The sequence below is a fragment of the Apostichopus japonicus genome, chromosome 22 (genome assembly GCF_037975245.1).
Source record: "Apostichopus japonicus isolate 1M-3 chromosome 22, ASM3797524v1, whole genome shotgun sequence".
NCBI classification, from domain to species: domain Eukaryota; kingdom Metazoa; phylum Echinodermata; class Holothuroidea; order Aspidochirotida; family Stichopodidae; genus Apostichopus; species Apostichopus japonicus.
In genome coordinates this window covers 24,022,396-24,043,432 of record NC_092582.1, presented here as the reverse complement: position 1 = coordinate 24,043,432, position 21,037 = coordinate 24,022,396, and the positions used below count along the sequence as shown (strand labels likewise).

General features: G+C 34.8%; 3 protein-coding genes across 15 annotated transcripts in view; 2 read left to right on the top strand and 1 right to left on the bottom strand.

Annotated features, from left to right (window-relative positions):
- The window catches only part of LOC139963637 (uncharacterized), a 664,171-nt gene that overhangs the window by 431,725 nt on the left and 211,409 nt on the right, over positions 1-21,037 (top strand). The window lies entirely within an intron of this gene.
- On the bottom strand, positions 34-4,431 carry LOC139963635 (macrophage migration inhibitory factor homolog). Of its 2 annotated transcripts, none has more exons than XM_071964640.1 (3): positions 4,202-4,431; positions 2,140-2,318; positions 34-1,649 (listed from the first exon to the last, which is right to left on the bottom strand). In XM_071964640.1, the coding sequence occupies exons 1-3, from the start codon at positions 4,301-4,303 to the stop codon at positions 1,523-1,525; spliced, it is 408 nt and encodes a 135-aa protein (XP_071820741.1). In that variant the 5' UTR covers positions 4,304-4,431; the 3' UTR covers positions 34-1,522. The 2 variants fall into 2 exon arrangements, with proteins under 2 accessions (XP_071820741.1, XP_071820740.1); XM_071964639.1 differs by having other exon boundaries at positions 86-1,649; positions 4,196-4,431.
- Positions 5,330-10,411, top strand: LOC139963641 (uncharacterized). The gene is made up of 3 exons (XM_071964650.1): positions 5,330-5,851; positions 6,160-6,332; positions 9,650-10,411. Exons 1-3 carry the CDS (start codon positions 5,747-5,749, stop codon positions 9,720-9,722), a joined length of 351 nt encoding a protein of 116 aa, XP_071820751.1. The 5' UTR covers positions 5,330-5,746; the 3' UTR covers positions 9,723-10,411.

The following is a 21,037-nucleotide window of genomic DNA, read 5'->3' as shown; positions in this document are numbered from 1 at the left end:
TTTTTCACTTTAGAGGGCGATTTTAACTTTTGGTGAAATTTGTTGATGTATTCACAGGCAAATAGAAGACAATTAAAAGGCATTTACAGTCAGAATGTGCTGCCATAAAAAGACTCAAAATTTAATAAAAATAGTTTTATTAAATGACCCGTCCCCCTCCCCTCGACCATGATGTGATTTCTTTGACTTGCCCCTTTCAACGAAACCTAAAGCATCTTAGTTGTTACAGTTTTGTTACAATTAAAGTGGTGGTACTTCACACAGCGCATTATGTCAGTTACTCAGATGCAACGCAAAACTCAATATTGGACAACAAACTCTTGATGGCCTCAAATAATATTCTACGATGCATTACACATTTACCAAGGACAAATAGTGTTGAATGCCATCCAAATGGGATCTTTCGCTCATAACAACTTTAAAGAACATGTTTTGGTTCAAGTTATTATAATTTATTCATAAAAAACAGTGAATAAACTGTAACATAAAGGTATGCACTCAGGAGCACGTTGTCGCCGTCACTGTAACCTTAAAAGAGCGTTCCAGAGGTATTAGCATACCTTAAAGGAGAATATCTTAAACTAGAAAAGCTGTAGAAACGATGCTTTTGCATATTATCGCTTACTTTAATCCAAAAAACAGATTGTAGTAAGAACAATGAGATTAGGCGAAAGTTGTTATGACTTCAAACTAAAAGTAAACAAACTTAACTTTTAATAGTAATAAACACAACTTGAGAAAAGTTTCTTGACGGTTTAACGGTTAAAATCTCGCTAATTATTAGCAGTTCATTGATTGTGCGTGTGTGCGCGTGTGTGTTCAAAGCATGTATTATACGTTGGTTTGTAACTATATATGCTTTTGCGTTATTAGGACCAACCTATACGCAATAATATTACAATCACACATTATAGTATTCATAATGATTCATACAGAAACAATCAAATTATAACACAAGGTTTGAACACACACAAAACAAAACACTCAAGAAAAAATAAAATAATCAAAAGCGAGAAAAATATCAATATCAACAAACAAAACCAAACACACCGATACACACACACGCACCTAAAACCAATGTGAATTTGCTGCATGCTCAGTGCCCATTAGTTAAGAAATGTGAAGCGATTTTGGTATTGAAATTGGATAAAATATTTCTCATAGAGACTTGGGCTGTACTAGGCCCATCTTAACACAATAGACACTTTGGATAGTTAGTTGCCCAAGGCCTAAGATTAAGGAACCATATGGATAGTTAATGGGTATCACAACTTACTGATTTAATATATATCATAATTAGTATCGAAGGAATAAAGTGAAGAAAGCACACTGTTGTCAGTGAAATAAAAAATACTCAACATGTATAGCAGACTTGTACCAGCGCTATTCTGAGTTTGATTAATTTTGAATTTATTACATTGCGAGCGACCTGGGTAGGGGTTGTATAAGGACCGGCACAGTACATAATCTTGTCCATGGGGCCTACAATGCTGTTAAGGCGGGTGGGTTTGACTGAAGTTGCCTATTTTCGTATGTCTTTGTAATAATCTGGTTTCACATAGTTTGAATAGTGTGGTAGGTCAACGAGAAACTGGTTGCCACGTATCCCGACATGCTTTGCGTCATGTTCATGCATCAAGACGAAGAGGCTGTTGACAGAGAAAATAAGAGCGCGTTATAAAAAGGAAACTGTTATATTGTAAATATACAACGGGCAAAAATATTAACAGAGAACGAATTTCATGGGGAGTCTATTTGGGTGTTCCAGTACCTTAAAAAGGGGCAATAATTTAGGCACACATGTAGGCGTCTATTTACTCCCTCCCTTGTAAGGAGTGAGGGGGGGTGAATGGATAGGGAGAGAGGGCGTCTATAGTACTCCCTCCCTTGAAGAGGAGTGGTGGCGGGGGGGGGGAATGAATAGGGAGAGACGGACGTCTATAGTACTCCCTCCCTTGAAGAGGAGTGGGTCTGGATGGTGTATGAATAGGGATACGGGGGAGAAAGAGATTCGAGATTTTTAGATTTTGAGGGTTTTTGTTTATGATTATTAAATTTAATTTTTAATAAAGGTATTTGGTATTGTTCAATGACAATAAACCAGTTTCCTGCTCATACATTTTGCTTTCTAGTCCTTACCAATTTTTAGGTATGTCCAACTCGTTCACACCGAATTCAAACATTTTGTTACCGACAGCTAGGGTGTCCTTTGGATCAATAAAGTTGTTGGTGCCATGCAATTCGAAGAACCCCCACGATTTGCTTGGATCTCCCGCCCGACACATCAACTTCCCACTTCTCATCTCCACGGTTACACTCTGAGGAGGAAACAAACAATATACCATACAGATCAATATGTCACTGCAAATAGTTCAACTTTCGTCACGTTTATAATCAACTGTTAATTTGATTTGGTTTGATTCAAAAACAAAAATATACATACAATACAATAACACATAATGTGAAAGTAAAATAATAAAGAAATCGAAATAAAGCAATACAGTATATGAATGGTAAAGAGGGAACCAAAAATAAGCATATAGCTTTTCTGGTTTGGCTCCCGTATACAATAAATATTAATGACATGTTTAATCATGAATAAGCAATTACTAAACAAAGAAGATAATTAAATTAACAAAAAACACAACTAAACAAAAAGTTCGATATAACAAACGTTTATGGTATATAAATGAGATAATTAATTGGGTTGAGAGTTTAAAAGATAATAATGGAGTGCACACTTAAAGGAGTACGAAGAACCTTTTGACCGAATAGAATGTGGGAGACTGTTCCAGAAGACTGCACCTGAATAATGTACTTGGGATCACCTTAACTTAGTACGAGATGACGTGATATGAAGTAAGTTACTATTACGATTGTTATGATTATGCACACCAGAATTTCTACTAAAGAATTAACTATAAATAGTCGGAAGAAGCCCAATGCAATGTTTATGAACAAACATGCCTAATTGAAGTTAAAAGAGATTAGGTATGGGAGCACATTTAATTCCCTAAATAGGGGAGAAGAATGTTCAATGAAATGAACATTACAAAAATTTCTGACAGCATGCTTTTGAATAAGATATACACTACGTAATGGCCCATTTGGCTGCATGAGTTGTATCATTAGGGACGTTGTACCAGAACATTGGTGTCATTGTCGCGAATTATAGTTACAAAAGTGTTCTCGAATAGTAAAGTTACCCATCACCAGTATTACGACTGAAAATCAAACTATAGATTGCGACCACTCAGAAACTGGTGTGTCTTCCAGCTGAGGGCGCCTTAACATTATCAACAAACTTTCGCTGCTGACAAAATTAGTCTTGTAAGCAGCGATAGTAACGCTCAGTGCGACGACAGGAATTGGAATTATAATGAGTTGCAAATTCCAGATCAGTGTAAAAAAAAACTTCCAGCCTCCACCGGGATTCGAACCCGGGCCTCCCACTTTATATGGGTACACCCTAACCACTAGGCTATGGACGCTGATTGTATGTTCGGTAATGTCGTAATTTCGCTGTAGGCGTTTGACACCTGTATCGAGCAATACTAGTTCTGTTTTTGGTGACATATTTTGCCTTACTCTAGAGATCAAACATGATGCTAACCAACTCGAAAATCATTTGTGATTCCTAATGCCAGATCTCGAAAGAGTTATTTGAACAGACTTTTGTTAATAAAATATATAGATATATATTGATAGCCTATATATATATATATATATATATATATATATATATATATATATATTTATATATATATATATATATATATATATATGTATATGTATATATATATATATATATATATATATTGATATATATATATATATATATATTGATATATATTGATATATAAATATATATAATGATATATATATATATATATATATATATATATATATATATATATATATATATATATATATATATATAATGTAACGCTGAAACGGTCATGAGTTTGAAAATCAAGAAAATTAAAAAAAAAAATAGGTCAAAGTATAGGCTGGGCTAAGCTAGTCAAGTAAAGCCTAGTCAAGCATATAGACCAAGTAAGTCTAGTCAAACCTATTGTTTAGTCTAACCTAGCGCATAATCTACTGCAGTATATAGCCTTAGAATATACAACACCAGCCCAGTCGACCTTACATTCAATGGGTAAAAAAGAATTGAACAGATTGTTACTCTTACACTGACTTTACTTCCCAAAGCATCTGCGACCAACTGACATAACTTTTTGATCGTTGAATCTGAGATCGTCTCGGAAGCTTTGTTGGTGTGGACAACACAGAGCGGCATTTTGAAGTCAAAATATCAGTTGAAATCCCGTTAGTCTCTTAACCGTTGTCGTGTGAATAACAGCTATCAGTATGGTCAGGTTTTGCGTGTTTATCAATCTAATCTCAACATCGATATTCATGTCTGGTGCAAACATTACAATTTCATATCGTAATAACTGGTAGACCTGCAATTTTATTTGATGTTTCCCTTTCCTTCCGGGGGGGGGGGGGGTCAAGTATTTTCCATCTTATCCCAATACGGCTGTGTTTACAATACAGCTGTGTTTAGTACATAATGCTTAAACGTCTTCTGAACAGTATTTAGTTCCGAGGGTGCGTCGATAAACTTGCAGGTAGTTTAGCTAAACATCTTTTTTTTCATGACTTTGATCAAAGGGCACTAAGCAAACTGACTAATATAGGCCTGTCTCAACAATGATATATTTGAACCAAAATTGATTTGGGTTAACTATAGAAAAGATATATTCAAGACAGACTAATACACTTTCCTTCTGTTTTTATCAATTTTATTCAACCGGATGTTTATCGGTGAACCATATGAGTAGAGTTTGTATTGCTAATGTCAAACGGATGATTGAAGGTAAAAAAAAAAATTGATACGGTTGCAGACTTTATACAAAATGTTGTTTATACCAGTTTTAACTTTTGAAGAAAAACAGATCAGTTTTACAAAGTTGGGTATTACAATCCATTGCAAACTTATCAAGGACAAATATTGTTGAATGTCAAGATGTTCAGTTGTCCATGTGACCTTGAAAGAACCCCCCCCCCCCCCCTTCCTCCGTATTGGTTGTGTTTATGTACAAAACATCAGGACAATATTGATTATCAAGTTTAACATCTCAAAAGTGAAAACATATTAACACATTAATGTCTCTTTATTAAACCTTGTGTGATACAAGTTTGGTTGTAACCTCATTACAGGGAATGCCAAAGTACAAGAAACATAGCATCAAAATATCAGGAAGACAAGAATTGGAGCAGTTTTCTCTTTATCAAGTAATCTTTTTAAACATTCAGTTACTGGTAAATTGTAATTGTAGAACATCATATGTGCCTTTAACGAAATAAGTTAGTAATTAACAAAGGATAGAATTTTATGCCGCTTTAACGTTCAAATTGAAACTTATAGAAAGATTAGTTTTGATGGCATAATTTATTACTCTTGAGCGTATGGTGCACTTTTCCTAATAATGAAATTCCTAATTCCTGACAGTTATCATAAACGTCATCGTTTATATGCACAGTTGAGGGTATAGTAATGGGAACCATATGGAGGAGTTTGGTAAATAAAGGAAAATCGATTCTCTTGATTCTTAAAATGGAATATTGTCTACTGCTTAGAGAAGAATTAACAGATAAAGACAACTGGATCACATACACTTAAAATAAAATTGTATTGTACCAGAAAATTTGGAGAAGACGTTGAATATTTTACAAAATGAGGTGCGTTGTCCATACCAGCGTAGGTTCAGACGTGTTCAACGAGAACTTTCACAAGAAATTCGTGAGAAATATTCAGGAATGGTTTAACGTTGATCATGAGGTAATGCATAATGCGTAAGGGATAAGTTTATATTTTTAATTCAAAAGAGGTATTTGTTTTAAGCGAGATCCTGTATGGCAACAGTGTATAGTGGTGCCTATATTTATTTTCATATCAGATTGCCCCCATATGAAACATCTAACATACTTTTAAATGTTTCAGTTAACATTTAAAATAATCTGCGTTAGGAGAAGTTCTTCTCATAAGTCTTGTAAACATGTGATAAGATGAATGTTAAAACATTTTAACGTCGCCGAGGTGGTTGTGAACATGTTTTATAAAACAAAGAGTTTATTTTTCTCTTCAAGGTTACTGTGTGGATACGAACTGATATCCGCTTGTTCCGGGACTGTTCTTCTTCGCCGTGTGGTTATTTAGAAGTATTTGGATTCGAGAGTTTAGAAGACGAAGCGTATACAAGGAAGTTACATAAACAAATCAGTCAGTTTATTTCTAAAGAAACGTCAGTGCCAGAGGAAAGGTGAGATTGGTTTATTCTAAAATCGCAGTTTAATTTAATTGAGAAAATTATGCTAAAAAGGCCATCAAATTATGATTTTTGGGCGTAATACGGTATACAATCAATGTTTTTCATACCACAATTTGAGACTGCAATTATATGGACAACCAGCTATATATAAATTCACTTATCAAAACTTGAAATATAGAGTTTTATAATTTATACCCTGAAGCGCGCACGCAACTGAATATCTTGTACTTTATGATAAATGAAAACCAATACTGCCGTGGTATGTCTCTGTTGCATCTGAAATTGATCTGAAACTGGTAAATGAAAAGTAATCAAAGATTCAACATCATATATCAAACATCATAAGGGAATTTATTTTGAGTACTATATGCACTTTTCTCATGAGTATACTGTATAGTGACATGAAACAAGAAATCACATACACTATATCATTGCATTCTAAGTTAGGTAACTTTTGCTACATTAGTATATGACTCTTGACCGTATACTGAACAGACGATGTATTTAGTTGTGTGTATAAACAATAAGCGTGGTTTTACGTGTCATGTTTTAAGAATTTTAAAGATGGTTCAATATATCATTTCTACTTGATCTTTTATGGTGCCATATTTTAAGTTAGACTTAAGAATGGAATGTTTATATTACCTATGTTTTGCCTCATATTATATACGATGTTCATGCCTGGTACCATTTAGTTGACTTGTAAAGGATCATAAAAGAATTAGAGCCTCCTTGCGTCACTGTGCCAAACCTTTTAGCCTAGATTTTAACACCCTTATTAACCAAGTTAACCATGCAGCCATGAGAGATTTGAACGGATTTCTCATAAAAAAATATAATAGAGATGAGAAACGCCAACTCCATAACGAGCTGGAGTCACTTCAACAGACTAGTTTATAATTTGAGAAAAAGGACAATCACGCCAAAACTCCAAACTGTATACGTTTTCAAAATTCTTTTGTTTATAGAGCTGCCGTATTGACTCAGGGTGTTGTTACACAAAAATCACTTTAATTATTTCATTAACTTTTATTTATTGATTGCACATAATCCATGCTATTTTAATCTTTATCACTCTTTACTGTTTTTTCATATCCTATTTATAAATATGTACTTTCATGTATCCATACTGGAATCAACTTAAACTTAATTTAAACTTAAATTCGGCTGTTGGTGAATCCCAATGCTTAGTTGATTATCTCCATAAATGCAATGCATAGTTTATCATACTATTTTAATAGCTCATTTCAGCACTAATTTTTTTATTTGGTAATTTACCTGGGATAGTCTGTTTCCTTCGTTGAATTTCCTTTAGAAATAATCTCCAACTAAATTAGTTAGTTGAGGGGGAAACAATGCTATATACTCTTTCGACTTTTTGTTCTCTAATTAATAAATATTAACCATTAATTACTTTTGTTTTTGAAAAGTATCTTCAAAGAATATCCTCCACTTCATTCTGCATCTGTAGCATCATGGGAATTTAATCCATGCTCGTTCATGGTTTCGCAACTTGGGTGGAGCTTACGGGGAGACCTCTCTCTGATCGGTAATGGGATTGAACGTTGATTTTCTCAGCTGGTTGTGCAAGTGGAAGCCTTCTTTCGGACATATAAATGTGTGTTTTGACTTCCTACAAAAGAAAAAGAAAATCACACAAACACACAAAACTTACACGCACGTTTATGTATATTTATTGTTATATTATTTCAAATTACTGAATGTGGTTATATGTATTTGCTGAAGATACCTTGCAGAATTATAGGCTACTTTTTTGCAGGGAAACATATAGACAGGGGGGATGAAAGAATTTCATAAATGTTGGGGGGGGGGGTTGGCTTAGTTGTTCAGTCATCTAGATGGGGTCTAAAGTTTTCTCCTCCCCCTTTGAAAATTTGGTTAATTTGAGAGTTCCTTATATAGATGAAACATGGTGCAATATTTTGCAACGATTGAACTTTGAAGAATGTTCGACTTTTCAGGTAGTACCACATATATGTAGGTACTGTGCAGAATATATTTTGGAGTTGTTTGATTTATCTAAGTTTTTAGACGCAAGACATCAGTGTACTAGTTCGAACCAGTGAGCAATCTAACTTAAATAACATTTGTTGAGTGAACTTTTATGAGAAAAATATATATTGAACAACAGTGAGTAGGTTAATTATTGTGATGAAGAAATGGAATCTATATGTGATATGATGGCGTGTGTGTGGGGGGTTCATGTATGCGTGTATGTTTGTATGTCGAATATTTGTAAATCCTGTATTGCACTTTCTTTAGCTGTCGGTCTTGGGTGCTCAACAAGTGAGAACCAGACCGTTGTACTTTCGGTATTATTTGATTAAATTATAATGAGCTTACAAATTGTCATGAAGACTTTTTGGTGATTATGTCTAAATCAATTGTTTAAATAAAGTAATACATGTAGAAAATACATGAGAATATATGGAATAGTTATCCTTGGTAAAGCATTATTTACTACTGAGTAAAGTGTTTCTTGTTACTTCCACGATTACTTATTAATTATATTTTTTACCTCGTGTAATGCACCAAGAATAGCTCGCACAAGTTGAAGCATACTCATTGTAGTGGTATAGTATATGACTACACATAATACACTGAGAGGCATGTGTTCAAAGGTACCTAAGCCTAGCACCTCCGACGTAAATCCTACCGTTCCTCACGCCCATCCTCTCTCTCGTTTGCAGTTTGGTTTTCCATCGCCGGGAAAAGATTGATGTTAGACTTAAAGGATGAGTTTATTAAACCAAAAATTAAAAACAAACAATAATGATATAAAGACATGCGCTATAATCAACACGGCAAAAGCTAACCTGGCCTTGATAATTCTGCCTACAATTAAGAGATGTTTCCGGCAGCCAGGTAGAATATTTGAATAATACAGTGGGCCCAATATTCACTTTAAAAAATATTAATATTTCTTCTGCCCTATATCCCACATTTCCAGGTCGATACTTCGAGAAATGAATTAATTTCCAAGCTTTCTACATTGATTAATATCAGTTGAGCAATCCATAAAACCAGCAGGAAATAATACGTTATTGGATTACATAATTTGGCATGATATTCACATACTACAACTGAATTTCTAATCATCCTGGAAGAAATGACCTTTAGCCCTATACGTAGACCTAAAACTAAATACTGTAATTTGTTAGGTAATAGCTGGGGGGGGGGGGGGATTCTCTCAGTTGTCCGTGTGAACACGGGTAGAAACAAGTTCTTGCAAGTGATGTTTGACCTTCATAAATAAGTCTCACATTTTTGTTTTTATCTCTTTACAGATTTTTCGTGATTTTTCGGAAAGTTTGGGATACCAACTACTCCTTACAGAATGGCAGTCTACTCAGCGAGTAACAACTTTTCGTTATCTATTTATTCAACTCAATTCAAAATAATTGAATAATTCCTGATGGCTTAGCTTTTTCTCTCCAAATTTCAAGGAAAGGCAGTTCCTGCTGTGGTTTCGTATACGCCATGTTATTAATTCAATAACAATTCGTTAGCATAGAGTTAATCGGACTAGTTTGTGGTTCAGATAATGTAATAAACGTAAGCAATTCGCTTTTGTACTCGGGATTAATTATATAATATAATATGTTGAAAAATCGAATTAAATTGAGGAAGTAGTCGCTCATTAACATTCATTCTGTGAAAACTTTAGAAGAATGTCCTAATCGAATCAATTGATCGATGATTTTGATTAATACTAATTGTTTCTATAGATTTTGCAGAGCAATGTGGAATTGTAAGAAAAAAGCTGTTCTGTCCCACGTTTCACAGCTTTCCTATATTGCACGTGACTGTTGGATATTAATGTAACGTATATAGGCCTAGTTAGTTATGAATCACTATAAGTAAATTTTCTCTCCAAAAAATCGACAGTCATTTACAAACAATAAGCTTATATTGGTTTATATCACTTTTGAAGGAGTCACTCCAAACCTCAACTCTGACATTAAAGTCAGAATTTGTTAGGATATCGTAAGTTAATAATGACAATGACGTCATTTTTATGGCGAGATAAAAATGACTACAGAAGTCGAGTATATGAAACGTAACCTGATAAAGCTCTCTCTGTATATATATATATATATATATATATATATATATATATATATATATATATATATACTCATTATATGTACCTTAGGTCGACAGTTTATGGTAAAAAAGTGTACCTTAGCAGGATACACTTCATATAAAGATGCACGCCCGCAGTTGATTATTCTATTCCCATTAGACAGGCCTTTTTGTTCTTCAAACAGCTATTCTATATTACACCGCGTTTGTGCCTATATCGCGATGAATCAACTACTAGTATCAGTAAAAGTCACGCCTAGTGTCACTCTCCAATACCTGGAGTGCTTACTTGTACGTGGCTGAAGAATACAATCAAGAAACACTCGAAAAAATAAAGTAACACTTAAATTTCGACAATCCGTATGTCCATATTATTAAATATGTTAAAGTGAGTGATCACTTAATAACGTTAATGGTTACATTTAACAGTTCTTAAATCAGAAATAGCTTAAATTTTTCTTCAATGACGGTAACAGCTTCAATAATCATCAGATTCTTCTACCGCCGTTGTTGAAGGATTCAAACTTTGTTCTGGCCGAGGAATTATTTTAATTCTTTCATCAATAATGACACTGTATTATTCTCTAACTTAACATTGAGTATTTGAGATACCTTTTACTGTATACCAACACATAATTTGTATAGATTTACACGTGATAGGGTATTGAATTTGTGCATATTATTCTGGGGAATTGTGACTTTATATTTATGGGACTGTTTGAAATTTAAAAAAAAAACAGAGGTTGGTAACATGTCAACGAGAGGAAAGTCGTTTTTCATTCGTGATATTTTGGAATCGGAAACCAGTTCACACGACAAGAGCCACACGAACAATAAATGCACTGATTATTTTTATTCAAACAGTAACACAGGTAAGGATTTTGAAATAATAGAAAGGTTTTCTGCTTACCGCTTACTTTGTCGGTTGTATCTCAGAGAAGAAGCACTAGTTATCGACCATCAGTGGTCTATACTATGAAGAAACATTCCAAAATGTGTGCTCCAATGTAGGAAAATATCACAAGTGTAATGGTCCTTCGCACATATATAGAAGGAGAATGATTTATCTATGTGTGTATATAACAACAAGATACCCTTGATGTTTCCAGTTTTAGTTTATCTTACGTTTCCAGTACTGGAGATGATATATTGAAGTTTTTATCATGCCCTAATATCCACATTAGTTCCAGTGTCAACACTTTGTGCAATTAGTTTGAAATAAGCCTACAAAAACAATACCAAAAGAAGTAGATAATTAACAGCTATTTAAGCACTTTTAATTCCAGGTCCATTCCACGTGGTGCAAGGATTGTTGGGAGTTGTTACATATGTTAGCTAACGCTATATACATATGCCTATGAACCAGAAGACGCCGCCGCACCGCCAGATTATGCTTCTCCTTTCAGTTTTGAAACGCTGGAACATAAAACTATTTACTTGGTACATGAAAAGACGGGGTGAACCGCTGAAATTAAAAGCAAAATCTCGAACATTGCTCACGTAACTTGACTGTATAATATTTAATATATTAATAGACTAATAATATTTTAAAGAAAATGGCTGGTTTCACCGCAGATCAACGTCAAATGCCTATACATAAACGACTGTTGCGAGCTTTTTGGGAAATTTAAAAACAAACACTTCATTTAAATTGGACCTCGCAGTCATGCAAACATTGCTCACTTGACTAGACAAAGATTGGTTAATCTTTGTTATGTAATTACTGAGCAGGGAATAAAACAATAATAACAAATCATTTTTCGTCAAATATTGATGCATTGTCGCATTTATATTTTACTTATTCATGTTGTTTTAAATAAGTTATATCGGTGATAATATACAAACCATAATCCCCAAAATATGAGAGAACTATTTCATAATTATAACAAAGCTTATTATTACAAATATCTTACAAAATTTGTTGTAACTAAGATTCATGTATAAAGTAGGGTATGACCTATCAATCAAGAGGGAGGTTATATAACGTAACAGGTTTGTAAAATAACACTTGGAATGTACGAGTTAATATTCTAGCTTGTTTAACGTGTATAATCAAATGTAAAATGAGTGATTTTACTTTCGTTCGTGTCTTCATTAGGGTGGCAAAACTCTTGGACTTTAAAGGAAGATCACCGAAAAACTACCTCATTTGATTCAAGACGTATTTTATCTGATCGTGAATATGTATATAATCCAGTTCATCCTTCAAGATGGTGTAATTGTCTTACATTTCCGTCCTCTTCGATTCGTGGCTCCACTCCTTTACCAGGGACACTTCCCACTGGTCCTCTCTTACCAAGACGTAAACGCACCATATTTCAAGGGGAACAATTGACAAGTGAGTTTTAGTCCTTCCACGTATACCTTTTCAAGCTATGATATTATTTTCAAATGCCTATATCAATGTGCCGGTAAGATGCTCGCACCCAGTAGATAACGTGCAGGTGGCTCGCAACCATTCCCAATGTCTATAATACTCCTGATGAAACAGAGTCGTCACTGCTCAGTTTGCTTGAGCGTTCCTTATACAGGACATGATCTTGGAAAGAAGTTTAGTATTGATATATATATATATATATATATATATATATATATATGTATATATATATCAATCAATACTAAACTTCTTATATATATATATATATATATATATATATATATATATATATATATATATATAGATAGATATATAGATATATATATATACATATTTAGTGACAATGTTAATGGGAAATTAGCTCTATAATCCTAAACATCTGGAGTATGTCATAGCATTACATAATATTACATTTGATGCCACTTTTCGTCAGGTTTAGAAAGAACTTTCAGTGCCAAGAAATACCTGGGTCTTCATGAGAGGTGTGTGCTAGCAACTAGACTAGGTCTTGAAGAGGCTCAAGTCAAAACATGGTTTCAAAATAGAAGGTTGGTCTTTGTTTCTTACTCTTTTCCCCCTTTTACTTTGGAAGATAAGGCTAAATATATTGTTTGATTAATAAGACTATTAGTTTGAAACCAGAATCATCCAGGTGGGATCAGTATGTACTATATAGTTACCCCAAAACAATTTGCAAGGTTCGTATGCGTAAAGCATTTGTACATAAGCAAGGATGTAAGGAAAGGTACTTCAATCTAGCGCCATCACTTTTACACAAACATACACACACACGCACACACATACAACGCTATGTCCGATTTGGTGTGTATTATTGTTATGTATAAACATAATCTTCTGACACTCATCCAAATGGATCATCAAATGCGCATGCGTTATACCTTCGTTTCCGTAGATTTACAACGCTGTGAAAATACGGCCGACATATCTTTGCACCACGAGCATAATTTTTAACTATAATAATGTCATGATTGGAAAGGAAAATTAAATAAATTAAACTTAACAGGAGTTAATCATCATAACTGCTGTCATCATCAAACTGGAAATAAACGTTCGACAATTACCACAGTGAACTAAATTCAGTGGTTACAAGCCTATGTAAGTCTATATTGGGATACGGGAACTTAGCTACGCTTAGAGTTAGAGATATGTATGTTCTGTTTCTATGACGCTGATGGAACACTGTTGATATAGGATATCTCTCATATTGATTTGCAAATAAGTTTGATACTTCAACAACGTCATATTATCGATGGTTCGATCATATAACATCAATAATATATCAAATTCTTTAGAAGCAGTATATGAGCAAAGGGGTAATGTCCTTAAATTCGCGCATGCTTTAATGGTTATTGTTTAATCCCTGTAAAAGGATTAAAAATATCATCAATTATTTTATAACGGTACTATTAAATATAAACCTAGGGATTTATATTTTAACCATTTCAGCAATTTATTTTCAATAGTGGTATAATCAATTCTGATAATTAAAGGAATTATGAAGGTTGGTCAAGAAATTTCGAAGAGAAAAGGGAAAAAATAAAGGTAGGTATGAACTACAGTGGTGCTTTAAACATATCAAATGAAAATCAACTCTAGAAACATAATTGTGCTAGCCTGGACATTATATCTTAATGCAGAAAGTTTCTATTATCCATTCGTGAAGAGATTATTTAGACCAAACTATTGGCGGTATATGTACTTAACACCCTTGAATTACGTAAAACAATGAACGGCGATAATCAGTGTGACATAGTTCGTTTTATACAAGGTTTTAAACGTTTGTAATATCAAGGTAGGTTTGGCTCTGATTTACTTTCCAAAAAAGGATTGTTATGGAAATTATGACTAATTTACTTTGATAACGCAAATGAATCAGTCACAGTTGAATGTGTACTTTTTTGGTTCCTGTGTTTTCAGCACAAATGATAGACAATAACTGCATTAAGTAATTCCGCTGAAAGTGAAGGACTATTGTCTTACACAATGCACTTTTTAATGGGAGGGGGTAGACTGGGGTGGTGATTTGACCATCGGTGGATGTTCAAAACATTATTTTAACCACAGAACAATTTAGGCTGTTAATTGTTAAGCCGCTATTTTACTTTTGGACCGGTATCAGCGGTATGTTTGTTTCCTCTCCGAGACTCCGATCGACATTCAGGAAAGGCGATTGAAATGTATCCTGAATTCCTCTATCCTTTTTTCAAATTAACAGCTACTGCCATGTTATTGTTTACATCAGGGGATACGTTTTCTGGTATTTGATTTATTAAACTTACTTATAACAAATGTCATTATAAGTTGCTTCTTTTTATAAGAAAATTCAAGCTGGCCTAGTTTAAGTTTGTTTAAATTCTGGGTTGTGTTTCCGGTTGTTGATGTGACGATAACCTATTGGTCTTTGACATTGAGAAGTAAATTGTTGTTCGCGTTTAACCTATCACCGTTTATTCCAGTTTATTAATATTAACAAATATTTTCAATTGGAATGTGTACTCACATGAGATGACGAGTGGTCAACGGGACAATACTAAATTTGTCTTCCAATATCTGTTAATCTCCAAAGCTTTCGGGAAGTCAGGAAGGTAAAATTACCTACAAACTTCACCACCTGATAGGAATTATCGTTATGCTATAGTTTAAAGTGTATACCGGTATAAAAATTAAGTGATCCTCTCGAAAAATTAAATCCTCATCCATAAGGAATCATTTTCTCAGCCCACGAAAAGATGTATAGGTCTCTGAAACTATTGATCCTGAATTCATGTTACGTCACTTTGGATTTCGAAATCATTGCGAAATATTCACAAGGTAAAATCCTGGGATATTGATCCAACGAGAATAATTTGCAAAAACATTTCCATGGATGTAGAGCATGATGAGAAGGTTGCAGTGTCTTATTGATGCCTTTGAAGTAAATGTTATTCAACTAAATGGTTACACTTTCACCAGCAGTCCCCGTACGTTCAATTGCTAGTGTTGGATTTTATGCACGAGCAACGAGCCTATCCAAACCACCTTAAAACAATACTGTATGACTAACAGAAATCGGTCCCTGGATTGTTCACAAAGCTAAAGCCACCTGCGGTTTTTTTCTCATTCAGAAGGGGATTTACTCGTATTATTATGCTAATCTTACCGGATGTTTGCTCGCATGTCAAAATTATTACTGAATCCCGTGTATGGCAAGGCAAAATCCCACTAATGATATATTTCAGTTTGATTCTGTCGGGAAAATTGGATCATTCCTCAATGCCAGTCTTGTTTTGAACCGTTACTCTGCGTTTTAGAACTGAAAATGAAAGTTTATAGTCAATGAAATTGGATTATCGGTTAAAAATGTCGATTGTCGATTATCATTGTTAATCAAGGTTTTTGACCGACTATGCAGGCTTATCGTTCAAAATGCTAGATAATAGACTAATTAACCGGAATAATCGTTTGTATCCATATATGTCAAATGTCCATAACGAGCAATATGTCATCCTGTTCAAATTCTGTACATAAAAACAAGTTAGACCTTTAACTCCCATCATAAACATATCGTTCAAACGAAGGGATTAGCTATAACTAAATTCAGCCTGTAAATGTATAGTTGTATTCACAACGTTCACGAAATCAACTTGGTTGTAATCTCTCACAAGTCCCCCGCCCCAACCTCCAAGGAATGGAAATAGCTTTTACGGTAGTAAGCTGTACATTACTCTGATTCCACCTTTGTTTCTCTTGATGTTTAATATCTATATCATTATGTTCTTTAAATATTCATTATTGTGAACATCAACAATTAACGAACGTCAGGGCGGCCCTTCTAATCTAAAATAAACATGGATGATCTAAATAATCCTACAACCTCACTCTGACTATCCTGACTGTAACCCACAGTCTTCATCTTACGATAACTTTATTATAATCAGAAGATAGTTGTGTCCTCCTGGGTGATGCAAACTTTATTATTTTAGAGGGCGCTCGTACACTTTGCTCACGGATAAATGAGAACTGTGCCGCGATCACTGCTGGAACTGATGGTTAACTTTGAATGCAACATTTTTTTTTATAGTGTATTGTTAGATTGAAAGCACACTCTCAGCTAGGAAATTTTTAGAGGGCGGGCCAATTTCATATGTTTCGATGGTTCACCGTTAATCACGTGACACGGTATTTGTAATATACTACCAGTGTACAGTGTACCCTGTATGTAAATATACGTAATATATAGCACAGTTTCATGCAATGGTAGCATAACACACATAACGTGTATATTGCGGCCGCGTCGCCGCGCTGTTGAAGTGGAAGGCACAGGTTGCTTTATTGTGGGTCCCGATGCCAAAAGCAGTGAGCGACAAAACGGACATGAAATGAAAAGTGTACTTGAGCTGGTGCTACGTACGTGTACTGGGTCTCCAAAAACGATCTACTGGAACAGAGATCGGGGATCGACAAAATGACCAATGCTACCTTCGCGGAGCATTTACTGGCATGGCAGATCATACGAGAAGGTAGGCAGTAAATTATGCTAACGACTAACGTTATATATTTACTATTTAGGCTACTGCATACTGTTTTCCGGCCGAAGTGTTTGGTCTGCCGTAGGCTTTATTGTTATATTGTTCAATAGATCATGCTAGCTAGGCCTACTACTACGAGTACTACAAACTAAGGCAACTAATACACCGAGAGACATAGGCTATTACAGTAGTAGTATAGTCAGTTTTGCGAAGTTTGGAACACTGCGAAGTTCGGCACCCCTAAGAAATACGCGATTTCACGATGTGACAACCTACAGCAAGAGCCAATTGCACGAAAAACTACGAAGCTACAGTTATTTTCTCTCCAAAATGACCCAACCATATCAAGTATAGTTTCAGGTGATTTATACCATGAGATATAGTTTTGGGGTGTTTTAAGGCTAAGGTGTCCGAACTCCGCAGTGTCTATGCTACTGCAGTGCAGGCTGCTGTACAAACTGTAGCCTAGCCTAGGCCGAACATTTCATGAAGTGTTATTTATGCTTTTCTACTTACATTCGCCTACTAAGCATGATCAGTATCGAAGTGTGCGGTATCATGTGTTTGGTTTATGATCGGTAGCTTTGCAAATATGAATAGGACTTAGCCTACATTAGTGTAATATGGATTTGGTAGGGAGATCTCCCCACAAGAAAATTAAACTCGAAAGAAATGCAACTTCTCATGAGCGGAGCAATAGCAAAAGTAGGACTACTGTAGCCTAGCTCCAGGCCCAGATTTATAAAATTATGCACCATGGAGGGCCTACCTCAATTTGGTGGTTATTCCTGTCAAGAGCATTTTTGATATGGGCATATTTATTTTGTAACTGTAAGTCCAGTATGCAATGAGATACGTGAGGGACGGGCCTATACGCAATAAAGTAACTGTTTTCATTTCCTACTCTACTTTACCAGCACAATTATAGAGTTCCTAGCAACAAATAAAATTAGTCTGACAACTTGAAAATTTACTGCATATTTGCAGGCATGGTCATTCTCAGTTATAGACTACTAATTTGTGTAGCCATTTCAGTTTTGTCTTTTTTTTTGTCTGAGAATGGGTTCTTAAGTGGTGAAATAACCTCGAATCTGCTGAGCAACTCCAAGATGAATTAAGTTACTAAGGCATTGGGTTCTTTTACTTTTTTAAGTCTAATATGCATAGGCTAGGATATTTACTTTGCTTCACTTGTTTGTCAATCCGCATAGCCACTTTAGCTGTGGATGATTCTCCACTTGCAAAGAAAAAATGTACGCATTAATTTAAAGGCCGTGGCTATTCTTACGACTAGTCGTTACAATTATTTATAAACTATTCTTACGACATCGGCGAATTCATGCGCAGTAAAGTAAATAAAGCAACTGCGCATGTACAGTAGTAGGGGTAAACCTAACCCTAACCCCTAACCTAACCCTAACCCAACCCTTAACCAGAAAATATTGTTACTCCTAGTCTTAAAAATAGCCACGTTGTAATTTAAACTCTTTCTATCCCAAATTAGAGTATGCCTATAATACTCCCAACTTGGTATAGTAACTTAGAAAAACCTTAGCGGCTTTTCCTGTATCTGTAGTGTAAAGTGATAACTAATATAACTAAGTTTTCCAAATTAATTCAAAACTCAAAAGCCTTCTCAGAAAGAAGCTACACTAGCTCTACAGGCTCCTTTGTTGAATTAGTGAAGGATAGTAGATATTGTTCACATATTTATGCATTCATAACATGATAGTTTGCTATCATCGTTGTTTAATCATAAAATCAAGGACAACATAAACAAATCAATGTCACCAATAATTGTGAATGCCACCATTTTATGTTCGACAAAATTTATCACATTTAATTTAAAGGATACACCATGCATGGCACATTGACGGACACTGACGCACATATTGTAGTTGGAATAACGCACCAAATATGCGCTTCATCGTACATGACGCACCATTCCGGGGGTCGTTGAGTCCGTCTTACACTAATTTTAAAATTTCATCATGATATAGAAATTAAAGACATTTGCCAAAATATAACAACATCATAGGCTTCATAGCTCTACACATAATCTGATCATGCAGTTCTAAAAATTATACAAAATGAAAATGATACTACTGATTTGTGAGAGAACTAGAATGGTCACCCATTATATACCATACAGTATCATGTTTCTATAGTATCTTTTAAACACTTCATTGTTTAGGGCACACCTGTAGAATATTCCGTAATTTTTAGTCTTGGAAATAAGCAACGCCTAGCTATATTTTTGAAAGCAATTATTCATCCCTGAACATGATGAAATTTGGTGACATATTAGTGTATGAGCAAGCCCACTGGGACATTGCCATTGTAACATCAAACGTTATGACATTTAGCGTATGTAAGGTATTAGTAGATGAGTTATAATACTGCAGGTGTGCACTACTAACATAGAAATAAGAAATATAATAGAAATTGTTGCACGTCACTAGTTTAGGTTTGCACTATATTAGTTAATGGACCATTCTTGAATACTTGCAGAGTTGACACTATACATACTGTAAATCATAAAGCAGATGTGATGAATTTATGCTGCCAATAGAAAGTTCTGTATTAACTAGTAGTGTAATTACTGTTCTGTGTTTGCAAAATTGATTTGAATTTTTGACTATTTAGTGAAGGGCAAAATGTGGTATTCAGTAATTTAAGTTGGAAGTTATATAATTCACTATGCCAGGGATGTGCTCACACTGGGCAGCTACTGTACGCCCAGCAGTTCTGAATGCCGCCCCGCACAAACAGTATTTAACCTTTTTCGCCCAGCACTTTTTGATGATAATTTAATAAGTTTTACCATAACCAAAATCTGGGAGAATATATGGCACAGAATAGGAATATAGCACCACCTAAGCATACTTCATGTGCAAAATTTGTCCATTGGGGGGGGGACCCCACCCATGAAATCCCTCTCCCAGGGTGTGGATCACAGTACCGCCCAATCTGCCTGGCACTCAAATATTCATGAGCACTTCCCTGCTATGTGTACAGTATGCATGCTGATATATTATTAACTTTGCACATCCCGGTATTATATATTTGTCTTTTTCAGTTGAAAGTGTGTGCCCAATTAAGAAACTCGAGAGGTTGATGTCCAAACTGATCAACCAGAAAAGATAACACCAGTTCCTCGACGAAAGGCCATGCCCAACAGAGGCTGATGCAGCAATGCACTCCAGCAGCTATACCCCAGTGGACTGGTAATTTTTTGACATACATACTGTAACCATTCCATGCTGTAAATAAGTCTACATTTTAACTAGGTCTGCAGTCTACTACTGTAGGACTGCATATGACTAACCAGATTTAGGACATTGGACACATTTATTCATTTATTGTATTATGTTATATTAATGACATAGACATGTAGTGCTAAATATGGTGCTAATATAGCCACTGGAGGTCTGTAAAAGTGAGGGACCCAAAAATGTTCAAACCCCACAAGTTAATGATAACAGTACCTCAGGTACTACAGGTACTGTACCTTTAGTATTTTTCCTTATCTCTGAAAAATAAAGACATTTACCAATGTTGTAGAATGTGCTACCTACCTGTCTGAAGCAGTTTGTGTTCAAAAATTGCACATTTATTCTTTTCTCTTTATGTTTTCTTTTTATGTTTCATGATGATGTGGCATCATTTGTACATACAGTACA